General features: G+C 36.4%; 1 protein-coding gene and 1 pseudogene across 25 annotated transcripts in view; one reads left to right on the top strand and one right to left on the bottom strand.

Moving 5' to 3' along the window:
• The window catches only part of Strbp (spermatid perinuclear RNA binding protein), a 140,959-nt gene that overhangs the window by 37,378 nt on the left and 75,868 nt on the right, over positions 1 to 27,713 (top strand). For 22 of the 25 annotated variants that reach the window (XR_591457.4, XR_010064705.1, XR_010064704.1 and 19 more), the window contains 3 exons: positions 16,971 to 17,140; positions 22,743 to 22,963; positions 26,906 to 27,071. Coding sequence is in view for 22 of the 25 variants with exons in the window: in XM_063284719.1 (XP_063140789.1) it covers positions 17,138 to 17,140; positions 22,743 to 22,963; positions 26,906 to 27,071 (390 nt within the window). In the remaining 3 variants the exon portion in view is untranslated. Of the gene's footprint in view, positions 1 to 10,127; positions 10,173 to 16,969; positions 17,141 to 22,742; positions 22,964 to 26,905; positions 27,072 to 27,713 lie in introns of those variants that run through there. The other 3 variants (XM_063284716.1, XM_039105985.2, NM_053416.2) reach the window with 2 other exon arrangements.
• Positions 11,440 to 11,567, bottom strand: LOC120102124 (U4 spliceosomal RNA; annotated as a pseudogene).

The following is a 27,713-nucleotide window of genomic DNA, read 5'->3' as shown; positions in this document are numbered from 1 at the left end:
AAAGTGTCCTAGACAAGGTCATGTGTAACACAAGCATGCTTACATTTATTAGTCAGTTTTCAGTCATTTCGTTTGATCTAAAAACAACAGTTGGCAGTTGAATACTCTCATACCTCCTTAAGTTACATGACGCGAATACTAATCTTTTTTTTTTTTTTGGTTCTTTTTTTTTTCGGAGCTGGGGACCGAACCCAGGGCCTTGCGCTTCCTAGGTAAGCGCTCTACCACTGAGCTAAATCCCCAGCCCCTCATACCTCCTTAAGTACTCTTGGCTTTCAGCATGAAGTGTTGTCTACCTTCTGTCTTCCTACTTCTTAATTTATTGACAAATCCTTATCAGTTTCTTTTTCCTTTGTTGTTTCACATGTTTCTTTTTTCGTTTTAAAACTTCAAAGCTTATTGAGGACATCTAGACTTGTATGTCTTCAAATATTATCTTCAAAAACTGCATTTACCTTGGCTTATAAGTTAGTATCTCTTGCTGAGATACTTCAATTGGAGAATGTTTATTCAAAGTCGTGTATTCAACTGCCTAATCACTAGGATGTCTAATAAACATTTAGAGTGGAACATGGTTGCAAATCAGTCTTTTCCAAAAAATGACTGTATAATTTTATAGTCTCATAGGCAATGCGTGACCTTTCTGGTTCAGATTTCCATTAAAAATATACTGTACTCATGGGTCTTTTCATGTGTGAGGAAGGCAATGTAATCCACTAGTTGTTCATTTCAATAACTGTTCTTCTCACATCCTATATCCAGTCTTCTAGAAAATCCTGTGGTCTTACCTTCAAAATGTTTGCTAAATTGTAACAGTCCTTGCTGAGCCATCCCACCAGCTTATTTATTTTCTAAAATCATGCTTTGCTATGCCGTCCAGGCTAGGCATGAACAACTTCTCTTCCTACCTCCTCAGCCCTGGGCTACTATGCTGTACTTGAACTAGCGTTTAAATCACCATCTAAATTTTGGCTCTGCCTCATTAAGATTGGGTTTCAGATATGACTACCCAAAGAAATGATAAGAGTGTTCACCACAAATTGTAGAGGCAGTTGTGACTAGTGGCAATAATCTCTTAATTTACTAGGTGCTTCCAATTTAGCATAGAAACGCTAGTTTACTGTCCTCTTTCTAACCTGTCTTTTGTAAAGTATGTTTAACATTTTGTTAGCATTGTATTTAGTTTTTTGTATTTCAGTTGGGTGACAGAGCACATACTGATCTGATACATATGCCACAACCCACATGTGGAAGTCAGGGGACCACTGGCAGGATTCAATCCTCATTTTCTACCTAAGGGATCCCAGGCATAGAGTTTCATCTCATTGATCTTTAAATAAATTCAATAATATCTAAAAGTCATACTAAGTTTTTTCTGCTTATCTCCACCAGTAAAGTGTGTGTGTGTGTGTGTGTGTGTGTGTGTGTGTGTGTGTGTGTGTGTGTGTGTGTAGAGGTCATTTGTTATTTTGCCATTATGATTTCTAGGATTTTAAACATCAGATTTTAGTGTTATGAGATTTCAGCATTTGGATTAAGGCATTTGCATATGGTTTTAGGAGTGTGTTTTGTGGATTGTGACCAGTAATAGTGTTATTTATCTCTTTGTCAAAAACAAAGGAGCTACTAGTGGTTTGTGGTCTGAGGGATACAGGAGCTCATTTATAAAGGTTGCTACAGACAAATATTGAAATAGCTCCTAGTGAAGTTAAATGAAATGTGTACAGATGGTAATGTATTTACATTTTTCTGAAAGATTGAAAAATTGAAAATAAATTTAAATTGGAGAAAATCTGTTTTAAAAACATGGATATGAACTATCTTTAAAAGTTATTTAATTCAACTTCTCATTTTATATATGGGGAAGCCAAGGTCTATGGAGATGAAACTTGTTATACACAAATGATTACTGAGGGCGTAACATGTTACTATTTTCACTTACCCATGGAGACTTAGTATATAGTGGCAGTATATAGGACACAGGCAAAGGGATAGAGATGGATTCAGGGAAGAGGAACTCATTGGAATTATAGGAGACACCTCTCACTGTGGCACATTTAATGTAGGTCACAGCTACACAGTCCACATGGGAGGAGATGATCTGACCTGAAAGAGGCAAGAGGACAGACTGAAGACCCAAGATGTTGCTTAGTTTAACTCCTTTTGATGTCTTTTTCTTCCTCTAACCTAAATACTCATTATCATTCTATTTTTTTAAATTTTTTTGTCACTTGATTATTTTTCTCCAAGAATGAACTTGATTATCATTGAAATATACATTTTAGAACTAAGAAGACCTGATTTCACATTTTGACCTTATTTACTAGCTGCAAAACTTGGATTAGGCACTTAATCCCACTAAATTTTGACCTTTTGAACTTTAAAAGTTACAACTTCTGAGTTTGAAAGTATAGACATTGTAACACCCTTCCACCCCACCTCACCCAGGGAGATGTGGTTTCTTCTTAGTTTCTTTGGAAGTTTTTAAGGTTATTTTCCAAAAGAAAAAAAAAAGTTTTACATCTCTGACTTTATTAGAATATTAGTTGGTATGATGTGCCCTTTAAAATTTGGACAGTATATAGATTGATTATGTAGTGATTTGCCCTCTTCGTAATTTATAGCCTATTTTAGTTGTATAATTGATTATATATTCAATATTTAACAAAGAAAAGTTTAAATATTAGATATGCAGTAATGTTAAAACTTAATATTTGAATTTATTCAGAAATATAGCAGTTCTTAACTCCTTTAATTTTTTTGTCTGAATTCCGGAGAATTCAGGGTGCCCCTGTCCACCCCCCACCTGTTTCTTTTTTCTTTTTTCTGTTTTTTACTTTTTTGAGAAAGTATCCTATGACCTAGGCTTTCCTCAACTAAATATGTAGTTAGTTTAGGTTTATCTTTTTTTTTTTTCTTTTTTTTCTTTTTTTCGGAGCTGGGGACTGAACCCAGGGCCTTGCGCTTGCTGGGCAAGCGCTCTACCACTGAGCTAAATCCCCATCCCCAGTTTAGGTTTATCTTGACCTTCTGATTCCCCTGTCCTGATTCAAGAAAGCTACCGCACCTTGCTGCTTTCCTTTTTCCATTTACATTAATATATGCATATATAAAATATATATTAAAAAATCGTTTTTTGGAGACTTTTTCTGTGTAACTCTGGCTGTTTGGAAATTGCTCCGTAGACTAGGCTGGCCTTGAACTCAGATCTGCCTGCCTGTGCCTCCCCAGTGCTGGGATTAAGGGCGTGTATTAACTGTATATGTATGTTTGCCTGCTTTTTTGTATATGGACCATATGTATGTAAGTGCCTGTGGAGGCCAAAAGTTAGATCCTCTGAAATTGGATTTATAGGCAGTTGTGAACTGTTGGTGTTGGTGCTGAGAACTGAATTCATGTCTTCTGACACTTGCTCGGTACACCATGCTGGTCTTAAGATCTGCCTGCCTCTGCCTCCCACCACCACTCAGCTTAACAAAGATTTTTAAAAATAGGTTAATTTAGGGGGCTGCAGAGATGACCTATTCAGAGTGACATTTGCTGTTAAGAGCGAGTGTTATTCTTGTTGTTTCTTAACATCAATCAGGCTAAATGGCTAACAACCTGTAACTCCAGATCCGGAGGGATTTGATGTTTCTGGCCTTTGCATGTGTTTGCATTTAAATGCATATACTTTTTCTACTCACATACACATAATTAATAAAATTCTAAAAATTTTCAAAGTTTTTTTTTAAAATGTGAATCTCTGTAAGTGTATTTGTGAACAAATGTGGCATGTGGATGGATGCTCATGGAAACAAGAAGAGGCATTGGATTCCCCTGGAGTTGAAATTATAAAGCATTGTGAGCTATCCAACATGGGTGCTGGGAACTGAATTTAGGTCCTTTGCAAGAGTAGGAGGCTCTCTTTAAATGCGGAATTCTTTCCAATAGAACTTTCAAATTATGACTTTGCCACTTTCTTACTTATATTGTGGGTAATTACTTTTTTTTTTTAAACTTATTTGGGAGTTTTGACTAGTTAAGAACTAGCAACCTTGTCTCAGCCTCACACATTTTGGGATGATACATGGTTATTTTCCACCATACTTGGCTGTTGTGGATAATTTTGTCTTGTCTTCTCTCTCCTCCTGTTCCCCCTCCCTCCTTTTAGTTTTAGTTTAGTTGTGTGTGTGTGTGTGTGTGTTTTGTTAGTAAACTGGTGCCTATGGAACCAGAAGGGCACCAGATCCTCTGGACTGGAATTATAGGTGAGCTAGCTGCCTTATGGGATTATGGGAACTGAATTTTAAGTCCTCTGAAAGAGCAGTTAGTACTCTTAAAACCATTGGGCCATCTCGCTAAACCCCATTATTATTATAAAAATCTCTGAGTTTGGGTCTGTGAAAATTAAAAGTCCTCTTAATTTTGTGAAGATTAATGTGTTCAGTCTGTTTACAATAATGCCAAGTACATAGTAAACCAATAGTATTCTACTTAATGTGTTATTATTATTGTAATTAAGTGCTCATTAATTCATTCCATTGCCTACAACATGGGGAATCACAAATCTAGGACTAGCAGAATGTATAAAGGATACATATTTTAACCAAATTTTATTTTCATCTTTGTACCTAATGTGGAGTGTAATACCATGTAATTGGATTAACTGTAAATAGTGATGTAATTGTAAATAACCACTTAGAGTCTTTCCATACTACATTGGCATCTCTTTTAAAAAATAATTTATTATTAATTTATAGGCATTGGTGTTTTGCCTGCCTGTATGTCTGTGTGAGGGTGTCATATTCCCTAGATCTGGAGTTATAGACATTTGTGAGCTGTTATGTAGGTACTAGGAATTGAATCCAGGTCTTTTGCAATAGCAGCCAGTACTCTTTTTTTTTTTTGGAGCTGGGGACCGAACCCAGGGCCTTGTGCTTGCTAGGCAAACGCTCTACCACTGAGCTAAATCCCCAACCCCTCAGCCAGTACTCTTAACCTCTGAGCTATCTTTCTAGTTCCATTGGCATTTTAAAATTGCATACTATATATCATTTCTAGCTTACATTTCAGTTAATTATTTTGGAGATAATAATAAAGAAAACATTCCACGTTAATCCTTAGTGATCTTATGTGGTTACATGCATGTAGTGGATCATTATCTTAAAACAGATGCTTTTCTCTTTTTCTTTTTTCAACACAGTGTTTTTTCTGTGTAGCCGTAGTTGTCCTGGAACCCACTCTAGACTAGGTTCACTTCGAACTCAGAGATCTGCCTGCCTTTGCCTCCCGAGTGCTAGTTGTGCTCCACTACTGCTTGGCCTTTTTTCAGTGTTAATTGACCTTGATATTTTATATTTTAAAAATTATGGTACCAGTATGAAAAAGTGACTGGGACTAATGATACAGTGTAGTAGTAGAGTATTTGCTTAACACACAAGAAGCACTTGGTTAAAGATTATTTCTTCATCCGTACGGTTTATTCACACTTGGACAACTTTTGAAATGGTAAGAGACTGTTTCTCAGTTTAAGTCCAACTTTGTAAACTTTTTCTTTAGCCCCTCCATTTGTAGCTGACATCTATGTGTCATGATCTTTATATGTTGCCTCATTTGCAATTCCTTCATCAATCAGGTTCTTTTCATAAAAATCTAGATAGCTTCTGACTGGCACATATGACTTAGAAGTACTGTCAGAAACTGCACCCATTTAATATAGAATATATTATATGTTCAGTGAGCCTTCATCATTGTTTTTAAGAGAAAAGACAGATACTGATACAAAACCAACTTGTTCTGTCACCATTATCATCATCTGCTGCCTTGATACTATATCCTTTTGATAGGTGTCACCTGCCTTTCCAGGCCTAAAACAACTCATCTCAGTTCTGAACACAAAGATCTCCTTCCCTCCTTCTTGCTTTGCCTGCCTTCCTTTCTCCCTTTCTTCTTTGTCTCCCTCTTCCCTCTCTATGGGTCTTTTTCACTCTACTTATCTTTATGTTGCCAGGGAATCTTTGGGATGGGCAAGCTGTTTAACTGAGCTATGTACTCTTTGCCGGAAACTTTTGAATGGAATATTCATGCACACATGGATTTGGAGAGAGAACTATAAGTGTAAGGAATTCCTCCATCAAAATTTAGAAATTTTAGTATAGTCTAACTTTTTTTTTTTTAGTTCTTTTTTTCCGGAGCTGGGGACCGAACCCAGGGCCTTGCGCTTCCTAGGCAAGCGCTCTACCATTGAGCTAAATCCCCAACCCCAGTATAGTCTAACTTTAAAAAATATCACATTTATTTATTGTATATGTTTATGCATGTACATGTATATATTAGGTCATATCTGTGGAAGATAGCTTTTGGGAGTTGTTGGTCTCCTTCCACCATGTGGGTTCCAAAGATGGATTCAGGTTGTCAGGCTGTCTGCAAACACCTTTACCTGCTGAGCCATCGTATAATCTCACTCTATAATTTTATGAATGAAGAAATTGAGACTCCAAGAAGTTGGGTTTTGTTTAGAACTACTAGCTCATTCCTCAACTGTAGCTAGAATGAAACCTCACTACAAATCTGTTGCTTTTACATTAATTATATAGTCGGTCATATTTTTCTTTTGCTTATATCTGACAGTATTCAACTTTTTTTCCTCTCTTGTGGCTTTTCATGGATTCCTAGTAGTGCTAACCTTGTGATTTATGTCATAATTCATTTTAAAAGGGGCTTGGGGAAAGGCTGGGGTATCATACTGACACATGAGCTGGAGATAGACTGAGTTGTCCTGAAAAGGTCTCTGTCTTTTCTGACCCAGATTCACAGCTTTTAACCTGATGAGCAGTGCTGGCAAGGGGAGTGATTGCTGACAAGAGCTGGAAGTTAAGTTGTATTATTGAATGGTCTAATAACATTTCTTAATATTCAGTACTTTTGTATAAATGAAACCTTTTTTGTCAAGGTGTAAACAAAATAATTCTTTCTTTTAAATTGCTAATTTAGCCTTATTGCAGTTCTTGAGTCATTTTTGCAAAGCTGCCTAATTAAGAGAGATATTTGTATTTATTTCATCTTCAGATAGTTTGTCATGCTGTTCTGCAGAATGCCAGCAGAAGATTTTTTGAGAATTAATACTGTTGGCTTGTTTACCAAGATGTCCGGAATAAGTGTGATGCATCAGGTGCAGGGGACAGTTAATACTGTAGCACTGAACTGTTTGTCGACACATACTCTTTTTCTTTTGGTCAGAATTTTCACAGAATCTTGTAAATTCTAAAGGCAATCTCATGACCTATATCCCAGCTTTTTAATGAGAAGAAACAGGTGCTGTGGCTTACACAGTTAAGTTGCTGTTTCATGCTCAGGTATAGTTTAAAGGAAAAGATGTCAAGTTGAGCTTTTAAAGATTCTTATGCAAAATTAAATGCACACTTGTTCTTTCATATACTTCTGGAAACATTTGATATGAACTCAGGATTCTAGAGACATCAGTTGCAGGGATGGCTCTGCCAGCAACACATTGTGGTTGTAGAAAGGCCATTGAAAATGTTTGTGTATCTGTGCTTTCATATTATAAAATACACTTATGCTATTTATTTTTTCCCACTACTTTTCAGTACTTTTGTGGGCACTAAATACAGTGCCATATAAGAAAATACTTTGATAAATTCTAATTTTTCCTTTGTGCCAGGAACTATTATAGTGGTAGAAAACAAGTAAACAATAAAGCTTTCATGTACCAATGATATATCTGTTTGAGACTAATACAGCAGATGTATGTTGAAGGGTGATTTTATTGTCTGTAGTTAAGGAGTTGAGCTTATGATAATGTGCTTTTGAGCAAATTGCTGAGACAATGGAGGATGGAATTACATGGTTACAAAGGATAAACTACTAGCAAAGATACCTGTCTGAGGGTAGGAACCATTAGCAGAGATTGCACTGTGGATATAACACAGCAAGTGAGGATAGTGACAGGAGGCAAAAATGGGGAGTCAGACCTCTGGAGATTGATAGCTTTAATTATTAACAAGTGTTTACTCTGATATATGAAGCAGCTGTTAGAAAGTTTTAAGCAGAGCCATGCCATAGCTTAATTTGAGATTTTAAAAGAAGCAACTTTGTGCTCAGAACAAATACTATGTGGGAACTTAAGACAGGTTGGAACCAATAGTATAGTTCAGATGAGGGATTTTGGTGGTGGAAGATGCGATTGCTAGGATTTTAGAGAGCCAGAAGGTAACGATGAAAGGATTTGTTGATGAATCAGATGTGGAATGTGGAAGGAAGAGAAGAGTTATGGATTATTTCTTTGTTTTTATCCTGAGCAGTTAGAGGGATGGAGTTGTTGAGTAGCTGTCACCAAGAAGTGACAAGAGAAAGAGGGAGGAGGAGGAGGAGGAGGAGGAGGAGGAGGAGGAGGAGGAGGAGGAGGAGGAGGAGGAGGAGGAGTTATTGAGGCCTAAGATAGGAGAAATGGACTCTGTTGTGTTTGTAGAGTTGTTTGGGACACTAAACTGTTTACTAGGCATCCAGACTTCTCTGTTTATGTGCTTGTCTTGGAGTCTAAAACTTGGGTTGATAGAAATTTTGGAGGCTTTAGTGTACAAATGGCATTTACAGGACTCTAGCCGCTGGGTTCTGAGACACCTGCTGGGTTATTACTCTATTGGGAGAAGCATATCAGGTATCCTGCATATCAAATATTTACATGATTCATTACAGTAGCAAAATTACATTTACCAAGTAGCAACAAAATAATTTTATGGTTGGGGACACCACAAAATAAGGAATTGTATTAAAGGGCAGAAGCATTAGGAAAGTTGAGAACCATTGACTCAAAGGTTTTAAAGATAAGACAGAATAGTTTATAAAGTTGGGAGAAAAATAGAGTGACTGACTGGTATCTTGGATGGAAGAAGGATGATGCTAAGGGATGAAAAGTGAGACAAGTAAGGGACAGTCTATTCTGTCACCTGTTGCTGAAATGTCAACCAAGAGAATTAAATCATTTATAGCACTGAACATTATGCAAATTCTAGGGGATCATGGCCAGACCTGTTTGTAGAAGTACTGTGGCTACAAGTTGATTGGGGTGGATTTTAGAGGAACATGAAGGGAGGAAAAAGTCAAAAGTATAAGCTCAAAAAATTGGGCCCTTAAAAGGGGAAGAGAAAAATTGGTTTGTAGCTATAACCATGCAAGAGGGCAAGATTTGTGAAATTTTCATTGTAAAGATGGGTGCCATTATGATGTGGAATTGCTGATAGAAGGTGGTCCAATAGAAAATGGAAGGGGTTGGGGATTTAGCTCAGTGGTAGAGCGCTTGCCTAGGAAGCGCAAGGCCCTGGGTTCGGTCCCCAGCTCCGAAAAAAAAGAACCAAAAAAAAAAAAAAAAAAAAAAAAGAAAGTGGAGAAAATGACAGGAGTGTTAGGCTCATTTTGTAGACACAAAAGGATGGAAACTAGTAGGGTTGAAGTTCAGAAGGTTGTATTAGGAGTGGAGGCAGTTCATAACACTAGGAAGAAAGGGAAAAAATACATGGTTTAAAAAGTACTGCTTCTGGGCATGTGGAATGAAATAGGAAGCAGGGTAACTTGTTAAATGCAGGATGGTAGGAAGAGGTTTCCATGTTCAAGAGAAGAGATGAAGAAACAATTAAGAGTGAGAAAGTTCAGCTATCCAAAACCCATATAGTAGAAGGAGAGATTCAACTCTGGCTTTCCGATGTGTGCTGTGGGATGTGTACACTTTCCTTTCCCCTTTACACAAAATAAAAATTAATAAAAATAACAAGTGAAAAAGTTGAACATTTAGCTTTTTTCAGTAAGATTCTTGTTTGCCAATTAGCTGGGGGAAGTCCTTGAACACTGGAGCATATCTTAGAGCCCCAGGTTGCTGGTAACCACCAAAGATCTTGTTTTTCCTAATACCAGGATAGTACAATAGGAAACTTAGCATTTTATTTAAAAAACAAAAACAAAAACAAAAAACAACTCCAGCTTGCTTACTTTGGATATATAATAAATATAAAAAGTCCAAAATTATATTTCTCTGTCTCTGTCTCTGTGTGTATATCTCTCTGTGTGTGTGTGTATGTGTGTGTGTGTGCCCATGTATGTACACATGTACATATATGTGTGTATCCATGAAGGCCAGAAGAGGGCATGGAATTCTCTGGAGCTGGAGTTACTTGTGGGTAAGCTGCCGGATGTGGGTACCGGGACCTGAATTCCTCAGTCTTACTTTAAGAAGAGCCAGTGCTTGGAGCCATTTCTCCAGCCACAGATTTAGCTTTTTTAAATACCCCCTGGGGTATAGCACCACCTGTTTGAGGGGAATTTTTCTTATTGAGTCTTTGAAAGTTAAAACTTATTGCTAAAACACCCACTAGTAGCCAGACAGTGGTGGCACATGCATTTCTTACTAGCTTGCTGGTGAGACTCCTGTTCTTCCCATTTTTAGCTGCCTAAGGTTACTGTCAGCTTAGAGGGTTGGATTTAACCAGGCTTGCTATTTTGTCAGGCGAGGAAAGGAATTGCTGATGTGAGTTTCAAATGATGATTATAAAAATTGAATTGGGTAAGGTTAGGAGTGAGGTTTTGAAAAGGGAGGAAGAACTGTGGAAAAAAAATGGTAGCCATGTTAGATTATACGTCCTGACTTAGTGAGGAGTAGTTATGTAAAATAGGAAAGAAAATGAGGACAGGATTTTAGAATAACAGGCTAGACTTTTAGAAGGGCCATCTTTGTGTTTTTTAAATTCCGAGATTTGTGACAAGAATAGAGTTGAATATGTATCAACGAATTACTAAATATTATCCTGGGGCAGCGAGAAGAGGTTTCAGAGAACTTATCTAAGTCAAACAATGTGATTTGTACTGATGGAGGATGGGTCAAAAGTTTTCTGAAGGCACTATGGGTAATGCTGTCCTTCAAATTCATCCTTTGAATGATTGTAGCATTCTCTAAGGAAAGATAACTAGATCTTAGGAGTCCCCCAAGTATAAGATGTACCTAGGTATTATGAAGATAGAGGTGCAAGCAATTTTAGTTAAAATCCAGCAATAGAAGTGTCATAAAAGAATTTAAAAGGTTTTTGGAAGAAACACCTTATATTGTCAGGAATTACTTAAATTTATGGAAAAACAGATTTGATGTAAATCTGAATTTATCTGTTCCCTGTATGGCCTGGAACTACAGCAGTATGAGAAGTGGTGGGTAGAGAATTTTGTAAGCATTCCATCATAAAAGACCTTGGTTAGATGCCATTCTTACTGAGTGGATCCCAGTTACTTAGGAAATGAAAAGTCATTGAAGTTTTGAAGAGACACCTGAGGTTTTCCAAGCATGGACTGAAGTGTTGGAATTGAGTAGTATAGAAGACTGAATTCCTGTTTATGGTAAAACTACTTTATTTGATAGTATATAGGGCTTCCAAAGAGTTATCTTTGAATTGATAGACATCCATAGTTGGAAACAGACTAAAATTTGGGTTTAAGCCATGTGTTTTTGTATACACTTTGTTTTCAATTAGCAATAATCGCGCCTCGGATAAACCTCATTGGCTAAGATACTGCCACTGCGCAAAGCTTTGTGTACACTTTGTAATCTTTGTACTTGGTATGCTGAGGCAGGAGAACCAAAGACCTGGACCAGGACCAGGAAACTGTATAAGGAGACCACACTTATCCACATACTTCAGGAATTCCATTCATCTGCTGCATTCATTGTCTTCCTTTTAGATCTTGAGTGTTCTATGTTTTCTTTACTTGATTTTCTGAGCAGTACAGTTCACATTTTTCCTTTCTACTTCTTAGTTCACCCCCACCCCCATAATTCTATCTTGTCTCCTTTCTCGCCCACTCATTAGTATACCCACTTTTGTGGAACCTTCTGGTTTCACTGAAAACTGCCACGTTTACTAATTTTGACTTCTTAAATCTGTGTCCATATCCAGCTTGCTTACTTTGGATATATAATAAATATCCCAAAGTATGTCCAAAATTATATTTCTGATTTTACCCTAAATTCTATGCTTCTTGCACATTATGTGCAAGCTAGTTGCACAGGTCAGAGCCTTTGAAGTTGAAGAAAAAAGTTAGGCTTAACATGTCCAGAGTGTTTCCTTGTCATTATTTCCTAAACAATACAGTATAATAAAGATTTATAAGGCATCTCTATTAGATAGTGAAATGATCTAGAAGTGATTTAAAGTGTATGAGTGCTGTGTATAGGTCATTTATACCCTATATCACTTTATCCTTGGGACTCTAATGTCTGTGGCTTTTGTTATTAAGGCAGTGTTTCCTGGAAACAATTCCCTAAAACTGAGAAGTCACTGTACTGCTAGACTGATCAATAAGTCTCAGAAGTGGTCTTCTCTTCCCATTTTCTGTCCTCCACAAGATTATTTAAAAAAAAAAAAAGCTATGTGCATGTATGTATTGTGCCTTTGTATTTATGTGTATTACATATTTGCAGGACCCCCTGGAGGCCAGAGGATATCAGATCTCCTGAAACTGGAATTACAGATGGTTGTGAGCCATCTGCTGTGGATTCTGGGAACCAAATCCAGGGTGAACTTCTGAGCCATCTGTCCAGACATCAAAGAGCTTTTTATAACAGGAATCATAGCTTGTCATTTCTCATGCTTAAAACTCTATACTACACACAGACACACAGACACACACACAGACACACAGACACAGACACACACAGACACACACAGACACACACAGACACAGACACACACAGACACACACAGACACACACAGACACACACAGACACACACACACACACACACACACACACACACACACACACACACACACACACACACAGTCTTTGGAGAGGACTCCCTATTAGGACAGACTGATCATGACTCAGATTTGCCATATACTTGGTGATGGTTTCTTTTTTTTTTTTTCCTTTTTCTTTTTTTTGGAGCTGGGGACCGAACCCAGGGCCTTGCGCTTCCTAGGCAAGCGCTCTACCACTGAGCTAAATCCCCAACCCCGGTTTCTATTTTTTTAAAGACAAGGTCCTACTATGTAGCTCAGGTGTCCCTGAACTCTCTGTGTCAAACCTGAGTGTCAGGATTATAAGTTTTTATGTTTATACTACCATACCCAGCTGTCTTTATTTGATGCGTCTTTTGGAGGGGAGTGGGCAGGATTTTGCTGTATAACCCTGGCTGAAATTTGCTATGTAGACTAGGCTGGCCTTAATTTAAACTCATGGATGATCTTCTTGGATCTGTCTCCTGATTGTTGGGACCTGGCTGGCACATTGTACTTTTATATGACCAGTACACTGAGTTTTTAAAAGCTTGTTTGTTTTTTTTTTTTGGTTGGTTTTTTTTTTTTTTTTGTTTGTTTTTTCAAGACAGGGTTTCTCTGTATCTCTGGCTGTCCTGGAACTCATTCTGTAGACCAGGTCTACATAGGATCCACTTGCCTCTGTCTCAAGTACTGTGATTTAAAGGCATGTGCCACCACTGCCTGACAAAACTTGATATTTTGTGATGTGAAAATTAGAAATTTCAGTGTTCATAAAATCTAATTGGAATACAGCTATTGATTCATGTTTTCTGTACTTCCACTTGTACTATGTAGAGTCGAGTAGCTGAAAAATTAGTCTGAAAATCATAAAATGTTAACTCTTTTAAACATATTTGCTAACTTTTGTCCTGTATGTTCCAACTGTGACTACCTACATAATCCCTGAAAACCTTGTTTGGTGCTGCCTTTTTTTGTGCAGCCTGATGGTTGTGTTTTGTGTTTCTGAATGTTCCTGCTTGTTCAGTCCTTTTTGAGTTTCTACACTTTCTAGCATTCTGCTTTAATTACTTATTTTTATATTTGTCATTTTCAGTTTTCTTCCTTTGAACTTGGTACATGGGCAACAACTGGTTCGTTTTGTCTTTTTTTTGACATGTTTCTAAATTCTCAGGAGAGTGCTTGGGTTATAGATGATCCATAAATATTTGTTGAAATTTATTGACATGTTGATGCTTCCTTAAAGCAAAATATATCACTGGCTGAAAGTTGTTCAGTCAAATGTAGAAAGGTGTGCCAAGTATTGGAAAAGGCGAGAGACTATTTTAGGGAAGGAATATACTTTCTTGACCTCTTTTGTGATGTGAAGATCTTTATCTGTTTTGCTCATTGGTTCATTGGCTTGTATGGTGTATTTCAGATTAGCATGGCAGCCTTTGCTGTACTTTGTTCATATTGTTAATTCAGAAAGGACCTTTAGGCTTCTGTCCAGTGTTGTAATGGAATTAAGCCTTCATATCATTAGAGGAAAAGTTTTGCTTTGTCTGTTTGGTGGAGAATGCAGCTGGATTTTTAAAAATAAGTAAGTGAAAAAACCAGAGTTTGCACAGGACACGCCAAGACTAAGTTCTCAACACAAGGGGATTTTTATTTTTTATTTTATTTTCCTTTTTGCCCCAGAGAGATGAAGACGGGCTAGGAGACAAGGGAGAGGAGAGAAAAGGGGTAAGGGAGAAAGAAGGGGATAAGGGATATTTATATTTGCTCTAAGGAATGCAAAAGACTATTTCTGGATGGAGAGGACACAGACATGGTTCATAGGCAAATGAAAGTTTATAAAGAAAAAAAGGGAAACAATGTGTTAGGAATAGCTGGTTTGTTTTGGTTGGGCATATTAATTAGATGAGCCAAAGTGGGACTGGACTTAACACTTTGATAGCTGGACCTTGATAGCCTTAGGACTAAGGAAGGGGAGTGGCCAAATAGAGGAATAGACCTAGGTAGACTAGGTTTTAGGAATGTAATCTGTTTAGCAAGGCAGAGAGAATGCGGGAAGGGCTAGGTCTGCTTGTACCTTGTCATGTTCTGTATTGAGCTATAACTTACAGATTTTAAAAAAGTGTTTATTCTTAATCATGCCTTCAAGGAGGAAAATTACTGATATTTGTATCCTCTGTACACTAATATCATACAGAAACTTAATGTTTCTGTCTAGAAAATTTAATTTTTTAAGAGTTGATAATAAATTTGTGCGCATTTGCTCTTTGGTGTTCTGAGTTGATTCATTTTTGTATTTTCTACCAAACATAACATACCAAGTACAAATTAATCAATAAACATGAGTCTTATATAAATTGATACTTTTTCTTTCTTTCTTTCTTTTTTTTTTCTTTTTCTTTTTTTTTTTTTTTTCCGGAGCTGAGGACTGAACCCAGGGCCTTGCGCTTTCTAGGCAAGCGCTCTACCACTGAGCTAAATCCCCAACCCTAAATTGATACTTTTAATTAATCAATGAGACATCTCTGTGTAGTCCTGGATTTTTTTTTTCTGTCTCAGTGTACTAAATATAATTTGACTTTATATAAAAAAATATTTATGTGTATGGGTGTTTTGCCTGAGAGTATGTCTGTGCATCATGATCATGTATGGTGCTAATGGAGGCCAGAAAAGTGCATTGGATCCTCTGGAAGTAGAGTTATAGATGGTTGTGAGCTACTATACGGGTGCTGGGAATTGAACCCAGATCCTTTGGAAAGGTAGCCAGTGCCCTTATCTGTTAATCTATCTTGTCTCTCCTAATGCCATTTTCCCCTTAAAAATCATACTGATAAAGTGAGGCAAAAACCTTGGAGATTCTATCAAATGCACCCAATCTTTTGACATTGTGACATGTTCTGATTTACACAGTTTATGCTTGAAAATGAAACCATACTATTGGAGTCATGAAAAAAATTCACTAAATTTTAATGTTTTAAAGGAAGTTCATGGCTATTTGTTGGGCTTCAATTGTAGCTATCACAGGCTGTATGTTACCCATGTAGACATGCCTGTAAGATGGTTCCTTGTATCTGGTTAGTGATGTGACTTCAGTTTTATATTTTATTTCATTTATAAACTGAAGTTGAGTGAGATTTGTAAGTTCATTTTATGCCCTCCCCCAATATGATCTTATAGATAATGCTTTTATTCTGAGTTACTGTGTTATGTTGTCAAACGTGAAGTTCTCAGAGGTTCTCGTGCATGCAGAGCAGTTGTTCTTTGTGCAGGTTAACTGGCAAGTCTATGGTCAGGATTCTGTTTTTTTGTATGTGTGTATCTTTGTGTCTGCCGTGTGTGTGTGTGTGTGTGTGTGTGTGTGTGTGTGTGTGTGTGTGTGTGTGTATGTGTGTGTCGATCTGTCTGTCTGTCTGAATTTTTAAGTCTGGGACATGAATAATAATACAGGTAAAGGGCATGCTTAAGGATTTTTATGGAGTTAAGGGGACAGAGTTAGAAAGCCAGTCCTAATTTTAATTCTAAAAACAAAGGGTAAACATATATGCTAACATGAACTGTCAGTCTAATGACAGTATTAAGTGGAAAAGCATCATGGTAAATCAGTGGTATTGCCGCCACTTTATGCATGAATTTTCATGTAGGTCAGACAAAGTACCGATTTTTAATTGTAAATTTGATTAAGGTTAGTTGAAGCATTGTTACCATCAGTAGCAGTATTGCCTTTCTAGATGGTTTCCCTTGTAAGTAATACATTTGTCAAGGAGAGCTAAGGAATCTAGTTGCCACACTGTAACTGCCAGGAAAGTTGCTTTTCTGCTGGTATCACTTTGACTTTTAGACCTAGGCCAAATTTTGTTTGCAATAATGTAATTACTTTAAAAAAAAAAAAAGAGTAAAGGAGCTTAAGAGATGACTTAGTGGCTAAGAACAAGTATTGTTTTTCCAGAGAAAATATGTTCAGTTCCTATCATCTACATAGTTTGGAACTACTTATAACTCCAGCTCTATCTTCTGGCTTCCTTGAGTACCCACATAAGCGCATGGGCGCACACATACACACACAAAAATACAAGAAAAAAAAAAGAGATATAGTGATTTTTTTCTGTAAAGTTTTTTTTTTAATTTAAGTCAACATGGATCATATTTATGGGTTCCATATTTAGATTTGAAACTAACTGTACACAATTTGAACATTTGTTTTTCTTTTATTTTTTTGCAGGTGCTTTCCAGAGAGCAATTTTCAAACATCTTTGCTTATATTTGACATTGAGCAGTCAGGGGATTCAGGCATATGAGGAGGTACTGTTACCCAAAACAGTGTCTAGTGAAGACGACAAGAAAGAGAGAAAAGGATCGTAAAAAGAAGCTAAAATACCATAGGAAACCATGGTGAGTGATGACTTTTATCTTTTAGTTATAAATGATTATATAATGTAAAATTGCAAATGTTAAAAGTGAGAGTACGAGAAACCTTAGATAAATATGGTTGTTCTTCTGTTAAAGAGAAGATTGGAGGGAGCTGGGGATCACATGGTGATTCACAACCATTTGTAACTCTAGTTCCAAAAGATCCAGTGTTCTCTTCTGGTTTCCTTGGCAGAGCACCTATATACAAAATTGATACGAAACAAATCTTTAAAAAAAGGATTAGAAACCACGTTGTTGGAGCCCTATGCTAATATATGCTATAACTCATTAGTAACAAAGAGAAGGAATGCTTGTTAATACTTTATAATAAAACTGGCATTAACAAGCCAACAAAAGTTCAGTAATCATGATCTTAAAATTAATTAAGTTCTACTGGACTTTTACATGAAATTCAGAATTTTTTCTCATGAAAATTAGATTATTTGTATGGGGCCTTTTCTGGTGACATGAATGATAGAGAAGTTTCTATAGCAGGTTTGACTCGAAAGGTACTTTTAACATGCTTTTAGGATAATAGAATTATTCGTTGGATATTCTAAGGAGTGTTAAAGTGAATAACAAGGAAGGCTTTTTTTTGTGAGACTTTGAACTCATGGTAGTAGATGAGGTTATTATCTCTGGTATTTTGGTCTTTTAAATTTTTAATTTATTTTTTTTGACCCAATTGATAAGATATAATTGCCCACCTAAACATACAAAGCCCAGTACCATCCATCCCTTAAGAACATTAATAGCAACATTAATAGAACATTAATAAATACAGAGTGGAATCTTGATGTCACCTGCCATGGCTTCTCTTCCTGTCTCTCTCCTTTTTTCTGTTCAATCTCCTCCTCTTCCTTCAAACTTCTCTCCCACCCATCCTTTCTCCTCCAATGACAGGCCTCCTATCTTTTTTTTTCTTTTCTTTTTTTTTCTTTTTTTCAGAGCTGGGGACCAAACCCAGGGCCTTGTGCTTGCTAGGCAAGCGCTCTACCACTGAGCTAAATCCCCAGCCCTGACAGGCCTCCTATCTTGTACCTGCCTCTCACCTGTATTTTACAAATTCAAAGGAGAGACGGTTCTGGTGAAGTCACTTAAGTCCTGATTTAAGTCCTGAGTACCTGACTGTCCTTGGAATTCGCATTAAAATACAGATAACTCAAGGGCAAACTACAACATTTCCCCCTTTTTGTCCAGTTAAAAGGTCTTTTCACTTATATATAAATTGAATACAATTATTACCATTCTACAATTTTTAAAACATAAGACACACTCAACACCAAGTCCATCAATTTTGCCCATTACCTAACGCACCTTGTCACCTATCCTAAAAGACTATAATTTTATACAGATCGTACGCCATCTGAAAGACCACCCTTTCAAATTTACTATCTTTCTTCAAACAGCTTGGGTTGTTTATGAGACTAACAGGCTTCAAACACGTCAGAAATCTTTGAATGACCAAATAACTACACACATAGGAAATCTAACTCGGCTTCCAGAACTGAGAGGTTGTAGAGAACACTCTCCACTAGCACAGTCCCCTGTTAGCAACATGTGAGGGAAGTCTTCAGCCTTCTGGCCCAAAATCAACTGACAGACTCTTGAAATGCAGATTTTGAAGGGCTGATCACCCTATCTTGGCAGAGTTTATCAGTCAACTATTCTGCATAATTTGTCCTTTTCTGGACAGTATTAGTCTGCAGATGAAACAGGCAGCTTTGTCAAGTGGCTGCTTAGCCACAAAGTATTGCCTCACCTGGAGGTCGAGATGTTCACATTCTTCATTAAATCTGCCAAAGGGGATCTGATAGGAGCAGATATGTCTCAACAAAAGATAAATAACTTTAAATCTCAAATTTTGTGGATTTCTGACGTTTTTGGAAACCATATATCTATAGAAGACAATCTCGACTGTTGTCTTTATATCTTAATATTATCTTGAAAGTACTCTCACAAAGTCAGAGTCATGAATTTGCTATTTGGCCCTTAATTCACATGTGTAGTAATCAACTCAGAAGTTTGTAATAACATCAATAGAAGGACTGGCTCTGAACCTTGTACTTTTAAACTTTTTTGACAAATAAATTCTACACCAAAGCAAAGATATGATTTTAGCTTAGTTACCAAATGAGATTATGACTATACAACTCAGACAATTCCTCCCTGTTAAATTACAACCAACTTTAAATTCCTCATAATAACAACTTTGGAATAACCTCTTTCATCCCCCTAAAAGTCCAGGGATTTGGGACGACGACTCCTCCATAACTTCTTCAAGATGTACATGGGTGTTGAGATATCCTTGGGGGTAGGTGGTAGGGGGTAGGAAGAATGAAGCAAATGCTGTAGCTGATGTGTCCTGACTGAACCCAGCTGAAAGCTCTTGAGACCAGGAATCCAAGTAGGCACACTCTGTAAAATACAACTCTCAAGACAAAAGTTTAGAATCGAAATACTTTTTGTTTGATTCTCCTGAATCAATTTTTTTAGGCAGTCTACCTCTATCAAATCTCATCAGTATGACTCCGAGGTTTCCAGAGCCTAATCATACTTTTTAAAAACACAAAGACAAAACCTTAGTCTGTAACCAGAAAAGCTTGTATCTTGCACTCTCTCCCAGAGTAATAATATAACCAAAAAACTCAGTCACACCCATTATGAAGATTAAACAATTTTAAAAAGGAAGTAAGCTAAACAATGAGCCTGATAGGCTTTTGTACTCTGTGATATCAAGAAATCAACCCAAAATTCCTGTGGAGCCCATGTTAAGAGAATCTGAGCTTCCTGTTGTGGTAAATATCAAAAGTAACCACAAACCCTTGCTAGCCGGCATCAACAAGCCATGTGGTCTTTAGTGGGGTAATTCATAAAACAAACTAAACACCTATCAATTCTAATACCAATTAGCAACTTATCAAACCAGGACTTTAGCTCAAAATATATCCATCTGTTAAGCTCTCTACCCGGAGCCACAGATTTTTATTTAACCTTAATAACTTCTACAATATATGTCTGCATTCACTCCGCCTGGTGTTATAAACATTCATCATAATTCTCTACTTGGAGTTAGTGACTAATTTTTCCCTAAGTTCTGAACCATGGGTGAAAATCCCCACCTGATTCAGGTAATCTCTTCCTCTCTTCTTTCTAAAAACAAACTTAATCACCTTTTAATAATACCTGTCATTAAGGAGTTGCATGTCTAACTAGGATTTCAACCCAAAATTCCCGTGGAGCCCATGTTAGAAGGAATATGAGTATCCCAGAAAGACTTTCTAAACAACTTTCTTTTTTTTTTTTTTTTTTTTTTTTGGTTCTTTTTTTCGGAGCTGGGGACCGAACCCAGGGCCTTGCGCTTCCTAGGTAAGCGCTCTACCACTGAGCTAAATCCCCAGCCCCCTAAACAACTTTCTTTAAAAAGCAGCTTTTAATCTCTAACTCTCTGATCTGCCATTACTTATACAGCAGGGGACCTACAGCCTGCCAGCCCAGGCTACTTCCCTGTTTCTTTGTTAAATTTCCCGTGCTTGAGCTATCACATGACTTAACATGGTGCTGGCCTCCTCTTAGAAAATAAAAACTTTCTCTCAACTCTTAGGATTACTAGTGGATTCTTGCCCGTCACATTGGTTTGCCATCTGTTGTTGTAAAAATATAAAAAATAAAAAAAGTATGGTTGTCTTTTACCTCTTTAGGTCTGGCACTGCGGTGCCCCAAGATATCTGCTAGATATCTTGGTGGAAACACATCCCAACTTCCCTGGCAGCCCAGAGTCTCCTGCCACCGCGCACTTTCCTACACTCAAACTGTCACATAAAAAACACACAACACAATAACCTTTGGCCTAGTTGATAAGATATAATTGCCCACCTAAACATACAAAGCCCAGTACCATCCATCCCTTAAGAACATTAATAACAACCTGTAAATACACAGAGCGGTGACAATCCTAACATCACCTGCCATGGCTTCTCTCCCTCTCCTTCCTCTAAAATTTTTAATTATATTTTTATATTGTGTGTGTGCGCGTGTGTGTGCATACACACACATAAATTTGTATGCCATGGCATATATATGAAGGTCAGAGGACAACTTAGAGAAGTTGGGTCTCTTCCTTCTGTGTGGGTCCCATAGATCAAACTCAGGTTGTCAGATTTGGTTGCAAGCATCTTTACCAGCTGAGCCATCTCACTGGCCTGGTGCCTAGGTGAGATTTGATGCCTCCCCTTCCCCCCTTTATGTTTTGGTCCTAGAGGATACTCTATAAATTTTTCCCCTAATAAGAGGATTTTAAAAGGCATTATAAATTAGAAGAAAAAGCCCAAAATATAATTATCAGTGTATTTTAAAATGTATTGTTTAGCAAATATGTTGAATTTTTAAATGTTCATTTACTTCCAAATGTATTTTACTAAGCCATGTGTGTGGTGGTGGTTCATGTCTTTAATCCCTGCAGTTGGGAGGCACAGACAGGCAGATTTCTTGAGTTCAAAGCCAGGGTGGTCTACAGAGTGAGTTATAGGATAGCAAAGGCTATACAGAGAAAAACCTTGTCTTGAAAAACTAAATCTAACCTAAACTAAAATGAAATAGTAAAAATTTTGCCAAGTCAATTTGCTTTTATGGAAATGAAATTTTATTATAGTATAGATCAAAGTGTTGAAAAAATGTTAAGGTGGGATTTTTTCCTGTTAGTGTTTTTGTGCAATATAGAAAAACACAATGTGACTTGTGTTGTCTTTTTGGTGAATTACTTGCTTTTTGCATAATATAGCTTTCCCTAAACTAATTTTTATAGATCTTTGACTTCTCATACATGTATGTAAATATATAAATACATAAAAACTTTAATGTGCTGTTTATTTTTTTAGATTTAAGCTTAGATGTTTGTAAAAATTTTGTTTTAATATAATTTGATTCATTTTTCTTTTTCATTGCTGCTTCTGAGTTTTAAGATTCGTTTGATCATTTTTCTGTTTTTTGTATAGTTTTGGTCTAATTATTTTAATACTTAAATGTGTTTATCTGGAGCTTACTTGAATAAATTTTTTTAGTGATTTTGATACGAATGCAGTACAAATTAGCTGGGTAAGTTGATTGCTTTTGAATTTGTATTTTCCCTATTAATGAAATTTGGAATGCTCTTGTTTCTACCTAAGGTTTTGGATGTTAAATGCTACATTTAGATGGCAAATGCTACACATTATATTGTTTTATGGTTCATATTATAAATTTGTGTCTTGTATTATTTCTATGTTATATTGTATTAATGAATGGTGTGAGAACTTCTAGCACTTTTTTTTTTTTTTTTTGGAAGGGGTAATCAGAAAGCCACAAATTGAGCTGAAAGACGGAGTGTTTACAGTGTGACTGATATGAACCCTACCATGTGAAATAACTTCTATTTTGGGATATGCTATTTAAATAAAATAGGAGTTTACTTCCCATTCATGAACCTATTTTTATTGTTTGAACATTAACTGCTTTATAGTGGTTATCAGTTGGTGTTATGTTGACTTAAAATATACTTTAGGAGATGACATTCTTTTTTTTTTTTATTTTTCCCTCCCTTTGACAGAGATCTATTAGATCTTTTGCCAATGATGATCGCCATGTTATGGTGAAACATTCAACAATCTATCCTTCTCCAGAGGAACTTGAAGCTGTGCAAAATATGGTGTCTACTGTTGAATGTGCTCTTAAACATGTCTCAGATTGGCTGGACGAAACAAACAAAGGCACAAAACCTGAGGGGGAGACAGAAGTAAAGAAAGATGACGCTGTGGAAAACTATTCCAAGTGAGTGTTGAAGCTTTTGTCCAGCTTTGTCCAGAAGAGCTTATGGACCCTCTGGATTGAGTTGGTGGTGTGCTTGCTGTTTTTGAATCTTATATGTGACATAACCAAGGTAGTAAATGTTTCATGATTTTTTTGTTTGTGTGTGTTTGTTCTTTGTTTTTTTTTTCTGAGTTAAATTTATAGGAAAACAGGAGTAATGAGTAGCATCAAAAAAAGAAGATAATCCTTTTCATGACCTTTTGATAATATACTAATAGTTGAGAATTATATCATTTGCTGTGTTGGTTCACAGTGTCTTAATTCTAAAATAAACAGTAATGTTTTTTATTTTAAGGAAGTCATAAAAATACTTCTAGCTAGGCATGGTAGCATATGTCTTTAGTCCTAGCAGGAGGCAGAAGCAAGTGGATCTCTGAGTTTAAGGACAGCCTCCTCTATATAATTTCAGGTCAGACAAGAGAGCCCCTGTCTCAAAACAAAAAATATTGTTTCTATTAGACATTTGGTATCGTGTATAGGAAGAGTACAGGAAAATGTACTTGCAGCATTAACAGTATTTACCTTGTAAATTCACAGTACATATCAGCATCTATGTAGCATATTGGTAATATACATTTTGTGTATTTGTTCTAATAAGGAAACCAGAGCTAACAGTTGCAAGACAAGTGTTGTGAGGTAGTAATAGTAGTTATACATAAATGAAACCACAGTGCTGCCTGCAATCAGATCATGAGATTTTTATGTCTTGCCAGTTTGGAGGTACTGTTTTGAGCACTGTTACTGTGATTAGAGTAACTCTATACCTACTTTGGAAAATGAAGTTTATTTTAGTGGTTATACTGTATTTATAGGTTTAAAAACATTGCATTAGCTATGACTTATGTAAGTGGAAAATAGGTTCCAGAATTTCCTTCCAGCTTTCAGTTCTGTCTACATATTATTGTGTTAAGTAGACAAGGAACAATAAGAGAGGATTGATGAATGAATGGTCTATACAGAAAGATAGTGCAGTCTTCCCCTTCACTTTCAAGACAAGCAATCTTCAGCAAGTGAGCGTCTTGTTGACGAGCATGGCGAGTGACTGTGGGCTCTTGTAAGTACTCAGTTTTTTTCAACTGTGATGGTTTAAATTAGTAATTGTTTAATTTGGAGCTCATGCTAATTAATAATATTTTTCAGTGGTTGTTGTAGTGTATACTTGGATCTCTCTGTATATATTATAGTTTCTGTTTAAGTTATTAATGGTTTCCAGATTGAAATTGTAGTATTTATGTTGCTTTTTCTAAATTTTGAAAAATTTTGGTTGTATATATACACATATATACAACATGCCCTTCCCTACTCTTTATTATTTTTGATTATATATTTCTTAGAAGTTTATACCTTTGGCATCATCTGATGTTTTTTCTTCTTTTGCAAGGTTGTCTGTAATTTTTCTTACATGGTTGAACTCAAGGAGTACGGACTAGATCTGTTTTTTCTCTCTGTAAACCAGGGGCCAACGTGTCTTTCAGGTTTATAGCTATGTTCCATAGATAACATGTATTTAGGCTCCTGGTCTATCCTAAGTGCTCCAAAGAGCATAAATATATGAGACTAGGCACTTTTGCACAGCTCCTGTCTTATAGACTGACTCTGAAATCAAATCAATGGCAATAGGTGTCCCACTTTATATCACTGGGAATATTGCTACTGTTTTAAGTAATTATATTAGTTTGCTTGTTTTCCAGTAGCTGTTATATTCAAATTCACTATTTAATTTCCGCACTTTTAAATTTGAACTTAGTTTTCCTGCTCAATCATGCTGTCATTTACGTGTAAATGATAAGATCAAACACACCATGATTATAATTGAGAATTTTAATGAGTGAACTAACAATAGCTACTTATATTTATTGTATGCCTACTGCTATTCCATGTTATTTTTTGTATTAGATTCAATAAATCAAGTAGTCTGTTATTGCTTACATTTTTCTTATTAAATTTTCATCATTTCAAATTTGCTCATGAAGAGAGTTAACTCAGAGTCATTAGTGAATTTTAGCTTGAAGATTACTGAGAGGAGGAGGGAGGGGAAGGGGGGAGGGAGAGAGGGAAAGAAAGAGAGAGAAAGGGAGAGAAAGAATATGAATGAATATGGAATGTGTGTATGTTGGCAAAAGTAGTCTCTGCACCTTGTACCCTCAGGTTCCCGTTCTCTCTTCTCTAAACTGCGAGTGGACTTGAACATGTTAGTTGTTTACCATTGAGCTAAACTTTATTTAACTAACTATACCTCAGTTTCATTTAGGTAAATTAAAGTACAGAGCAGGGAGAGATAAAGTGCTGCTGTTTCTAGTAATCAGAAAAAGCTTTACGAGCCTGGTGTGGTGGGGCAGGCCTTTAATCTCAGCAGTTGGGAGGCAGAGGCAGGAAGATCTCTTGAGTTTAAGGTGTAGATAGCCAGTTCAGTTCAGTTAGGGCTATACCAAGAAACTTTGTCCTAAAGAAAAGAAAAATAAATAGCTTTATTAAGGAGGTAGAATTTTGATGGCTCAGAGGATCTGCTGGGTAACATTGAGGGCAAAAGCAGAGGTATAGATGTGAAATAAATATAGGTACTGTTTAAGAAACAGCAATTATCTACTGAGGTTTTAATGTACATTGTACCCTGCCAAAGTTCAAAGTTCATTGCTTACATTAAATTATATCAGAACAGCTATATGAGAAATAGATTAGTCTTGTCTTATGGATGGGGACACAGGCTCAAAGAAGTCAAGTATTTATAATGTTGAATGTCCAAATGTTCATGGGGACATGACAGGAAAATATGTGGAGTGCCATCCAAAATTGCGGTTTTTAGGAGATTATGCAGTATTCTATATATATAGTAGATTAAAGGTGGTAGAGGTAAGGCTGGTAAGGAAGGATTTATTGAAATGATGTATTGAGAACTTGAACGGAGTAGTTTGAAGGCAAAGTTTGAGGATGATTATGGAGAAGGGACTATACACATTAGGGAGCCAGAGAGGATAAGGCAATAGAATAAGAAATAATGTATGATGACTGATGGGTTCTAATGTTTGCCTGTATTCTTGGGTCACTTATCTCTATGTCCACTTGCACTGTCTTTATAGGCTTAAGGTTTATTGAATCTTCAAGATGGTTCAGGCTCTGAATGGCAACTTATTTATAACTTTCTGTCTTCCTTGTACCACCATATTTTTTTTTTCAATTTACCTTACTTTGAATTAACTGCTTCTAAACCATACTCCCTTCTCCCATCTAGCCATCTCCCATCTAGCTATTCAGCCAACTAACATATTTTTTAAAAATAAACTTATTTAGAATGTGTGTTGAGGTAGTGGTGGGGGCTGTGGGAGTATGATGTATATATGTACATGCATGAATACATGGTGTGTAGACTTCACATATTGGGACCAGAGTCTGATGGGGTATCATGTGTTCTCTCTGGCGCAATCACCAGGGAATGGTTCCATATCTGTTTCCCCAGTATTGGCATTACAGGCATGGACTGCTGTATTCAGCTTTTTTTTTTTTTTTTTTTTTTTTTTTTTTGGGATTAGCTTTCAGGTCATCATGTTTTGTATGGCAAATACTTTTTCCTCACTGAGCCATTTCCATTAGTCTTTCTTTTTTTCAAAATTACTGAAATTTAAAAAGTACAGTTTGAAAAAATGTTTGTGGGGTTTCAATATTCTTGGGATATGTAAGTAATAGAGATTACATAATGAATTAAAATACCCGTAGTGTGTAATAATGATCTGTGTTCAGTCATTATGAAAAATTAAACATGTAGGCCTTAAATCTGTTTTAACTTGTAAATATTTGGATGTTTGGGTGTATATAATAGTTTATCCATTTATGTAGGAAGTCAAGCAATGATTAATTGTAGCTTGGGAAGTATGTTATAGAAGTAATAATATAAGTTTTTATTTGTAGGGATCAAGGTGGCCGGACATTGTGTGGTGTAATGAGGATTGGCTTGGTTGCAAAAGGCTTGCTGATTAAAGATGACATGGACCTGGAGCTGGTCTTAATGTGTAAAGACAAACCCACAGAAACTCTGCTAAATACAGTGAAAGATAACCTTCCTATTCAAATTCAGGTAAGAATAGTTTAACTGTATTTGAGAATTTGTAAAGAGATAAGAAACAGTTACCTTGGTGACTGTTAACAAGAATTGGTAAGTCAGGGATACATTTCAAAAAAGAATTTGGTCTGAGGGATCCATATTTCTGGTGACTTATACTCAGGATGTATTTACCAAAATAAGGCCATTAACATATAGTCTTAAACCTTTCGGGTGTGTCTTGGTGAGATTCTGTATCTCCTCACTTCTAGACTATGTATGTCTCTTATACAACTTTTGGAAGAGTTGGTAAATATGACAAAGTTGAAAGATCAAAAACAGTCCAAAAACCAGTAGATAATTTTTTAATGATACTTTAAAAAATTGAAGATTTGGTTAAAGTTTTTAGTTTATTAATTAATTTTTTTGTGTGTTTGCAGATGTGAGGCCAGAGGATAACTTGTGGGGCCAGTTCTCTCCTTTTCTCTTTATGTGGGTTCTGGGGTCTGAACCCCATGCGAAGTTAGCATGCCAAACACTTTGACCTTTTGAACCTTCTTGCAAGTCATAGTTAATTTAAAGTCACTAATCTGCTAAGTTTATGGGAAGTCACTATTCCTGTTTAGTTTCCAAAATAATTTCACATTGAGTTGAGTTTAAAAAGTTTTAATGCTGCCA

The sequence above is a fragment of the Rattus norvegicus genome, chromosome 3 (assembly GCF_036323735.1).
Source record: "Rattus norvegicus strain BN/NHsdMcwi chromosome 3, GRCr8, whole genome shotgun sequence".
NCBI lineage: Eukaryota > Metazoa > Chordata > Mammalia > Rodentia > Muridae > Rattus > Rattus norvegicus.
The sequence above is the reverse complement of the archived record's forward strand: the minus strand, read 5'-3'. Positions and strand labels throughout refer to the sequence as shown.